The 2614-nt window shown below is 42.7% G+C and overlaps 1 protein-coding gene across 1 annotated transcript in view; it reads left to right on the forward strand.

Moving 5' to 3' along the window:
• The window catches only part of EFCAB7 (EF-hand calcium binding domain 7), a 44694-nt gene extending 42541 nt beyond the window's left edge, over window positions 1-2153 (forward strand). The window contains exon 14 of the mRNA XM_019531565.1: window positions 352-2153. Coding sequence (XP_019387110.1) covers window positions 352-426 — 75 coding nt within the window. The 3' untranslated portion in view covers window positions 427-2153. The remainder of the gene's footprint in view (window positions 1-351) is intronic.
• Window positions 2154-2614: the final 461 nt, after the last annotated feature.

A 2614-nucleotide genomic window follows, 5' to 3' on the forward strand; every position in this document is an offset into this window, starting at 1 on the left:
AGCATGCGGCCAAATGCAGAGTGGTGGCAGCTGCCACGTGTGAGCTTCCCGTACCTCCTGCATCCAACCAGGTGAGTGGCACCTGTGCAGCAGCGCAAGATGGGATGTGGCAGCACTTCGTCCCTGCCCACCCACACATACCCGCTAAGGCCTTCTCAAGTATCTCTCTTCTAGATTACGGGTGTGACTGCTCCGAATCCCAGCTAGCACTAACAGTGATTAACACGTGTGCAGCTCACTGTGTAAGATGTAACAAGGCCCTAAGTCATGCTTGTATAATTCTGCAACAATTAAGGAAAGAATAATAAAAAGCAGTACACACACATTTTTTTTTCTTCTTTTTACATACAGGTTTGTCAGCACGTGATGCCTTTGAATGAGCAAGAAGAATGGATATATAATTGCACTCATTCTCTCTTACTTTAAATAGTTCTGTCTCAGAACTGATAGACAAGAACTAAACCAGGATTTTTTGTGTTGTAGAGACTAATGGATTAATCTTGTTGACTTCGGAATGAAGATGTGTGCAGATCAGTTGTTCCATATTTGTGCTTTGCTCCCATGATTTCAGCTGTTCGGGCCAATGAGTCACAAATCTACTTATTTACTCTTGACTTCACCCTTGGCTTATTGGGACTGCAAAGTCTTCAGCCACAAGCACTTCTGATTTAAGGGAACTAGAAATATAAATATTTTCATTTACATAAAGTGAGTATCTTTACTCTACTTTTCTTGTGAAGAAAGTCTTGAGAGTGAGTAGGGATAAAATAATCACCTGGCCTGCATACTTCTGCAGCAGAAGTGCATATACTATTTTTTATATGAAGAATGATTCATTAGTATCTCAGCTTATTCTAAAGAATCATCTTACTATACCCTTCCACAAATACTTAGCAGGCTGTATGCATAATGGTAGATAGGAGACATTAAGAAGGACCAGAGTTGCAAGTGACTGGTGCTAAGATGTGCCTCAAAAACAACAAAGCTAGTGCTCCCAGCAGCCTCTCCTCCTGCCAGCCGGACAATCTCACAGTTTGCACCTTCCTCTTCCTCCTCTAGCACCATCCACCTAGATGTCCCACCACTTACGGATCTAATGTCAAAAAGCACACATTTGTTTTAAACATCTTACTCACTGGATGCCAAATTTGAGTTATCTTCTCTTTTAAATCAGGCTTTTGGAAATTCCAGTTTTTTCTTCCACATCTCTAAAATCTGTCCCTTACTCTTTCTTTGTGTCACTTTGCCACAGTGACAGGCTTTGGCCTTAGCTTTTGCCTTGATTAATATAACTGTCCACACCGTGCCCTGTAGACATCAAACTTTCCTCACCTACCCAAAACACTGCAACCAAAATATTTCTCTTTCTCTTTAGATACTACCCCCTTGAATCCCTGGCATCCACACAGCTTACATGGCATGTACTCCACTCAGTGCTGAGGATCTCTATTTTCCTTTTATACCACCTTTTATATTCTGTGCTTTTTTTTTCCTCCTTAAAGTTTCCTTTGTCTCCCTCTCTTAAGATTGACTTCGTGCAGCTTCCTCTTCCATGTGTACCAGCTGCCATCTCTTTCTCTTGTGGCCACGCTTATGTTGGCCTTTTCCCTTTCCCCATGGGTGACTGGTGCCACCTTTGACCAGTCAGCGACCGGGGGAGTTCTACCCCCTGCTGATGTTGCCGACCAGAGGCGGGGGTGGGGGATCCCCCAGTGGCCAATTGCTGTGGCTGATCACTGCAGCCACTTCCAGAAGTGGCTGTGGCCACCTCTGGGAGCACAATGGCACTCCACTCCCCAGCTGGCACTTGCAGGGGGGGCACCAGTGCTCCTGCGAGCCCCCCCTGTCCATTGCCTGACCAGCTGCGCTCACCGCTTAGGGGATGCACTGGCGCTCTCAGGGAGTGCATGCGCACCCCCTACATATCACCGCTGCCCCCACCTGAGCCTCATGTTTTTGTTGTGCTTACCTAATTGAAATCATTAGTAACTGATGGACCAAGACCTTATTTTCCTGGGTGTTTGCAAAGTGCCAGCTATAAAACCGGCATCACAGGAATGATCCTGTTTGTTTGTGGTAGTCTTGAAGTGACATTGTTTATTTGAATATTTTAGTGCTGTATGCTTTACTATTAAAATGTCAAGCTTTTTATATTTATTGTGTTGTCTCTGTTTCTCCGGTATATCCAGAAAGCAGAATCTATGCTATAAATACCACTGAACACTAATAAAAAATGTGGATTGCAATACATCTTTAATAAGACAGAGGTAAAATACCACTACCAAGACAATACATTAATTTACTTTCATCTGTCCTAGTACTTTACGCCTAGAAATACTGTACATGAGCTATCCTTTGTAATTACAACATACTGGATATGAAAGTTATTTTCCATTCAGAAAGGTAAATTGACATTTATACAAGCTGTATAAGATTTGAAGAAAACACATTAGTGTGAACATTTATTGAGAGAGAGCAATAATGGGAAATGGATATGCAATACCTGACAAGTTAATAAAATAATTTTCTTTCTGCTGCACTTCCATCTCATGCTGGGAATGCTTTACTAAGGAGAAACTTGTTAGGTAAAGTTCAGCTGTCTGGATTCGTGGGG

The sequence above is a fragment of the Crocodylus porosus genome, unplaced genomic scaffold (assembly GCF_001723895.1).
Source record: "Crocodylus porosus isolate Cpor-Errol unplaced genomic scaffold, CroPor_comp1, whole genome shotgun sequence".
Classification (NCBI taxonomy): domain Eukaryota; kingdom Metazoa; phylum Chordata; order Crocodylia; family Crocodylidae; genus Crocodylus; species Crocodylus porosus.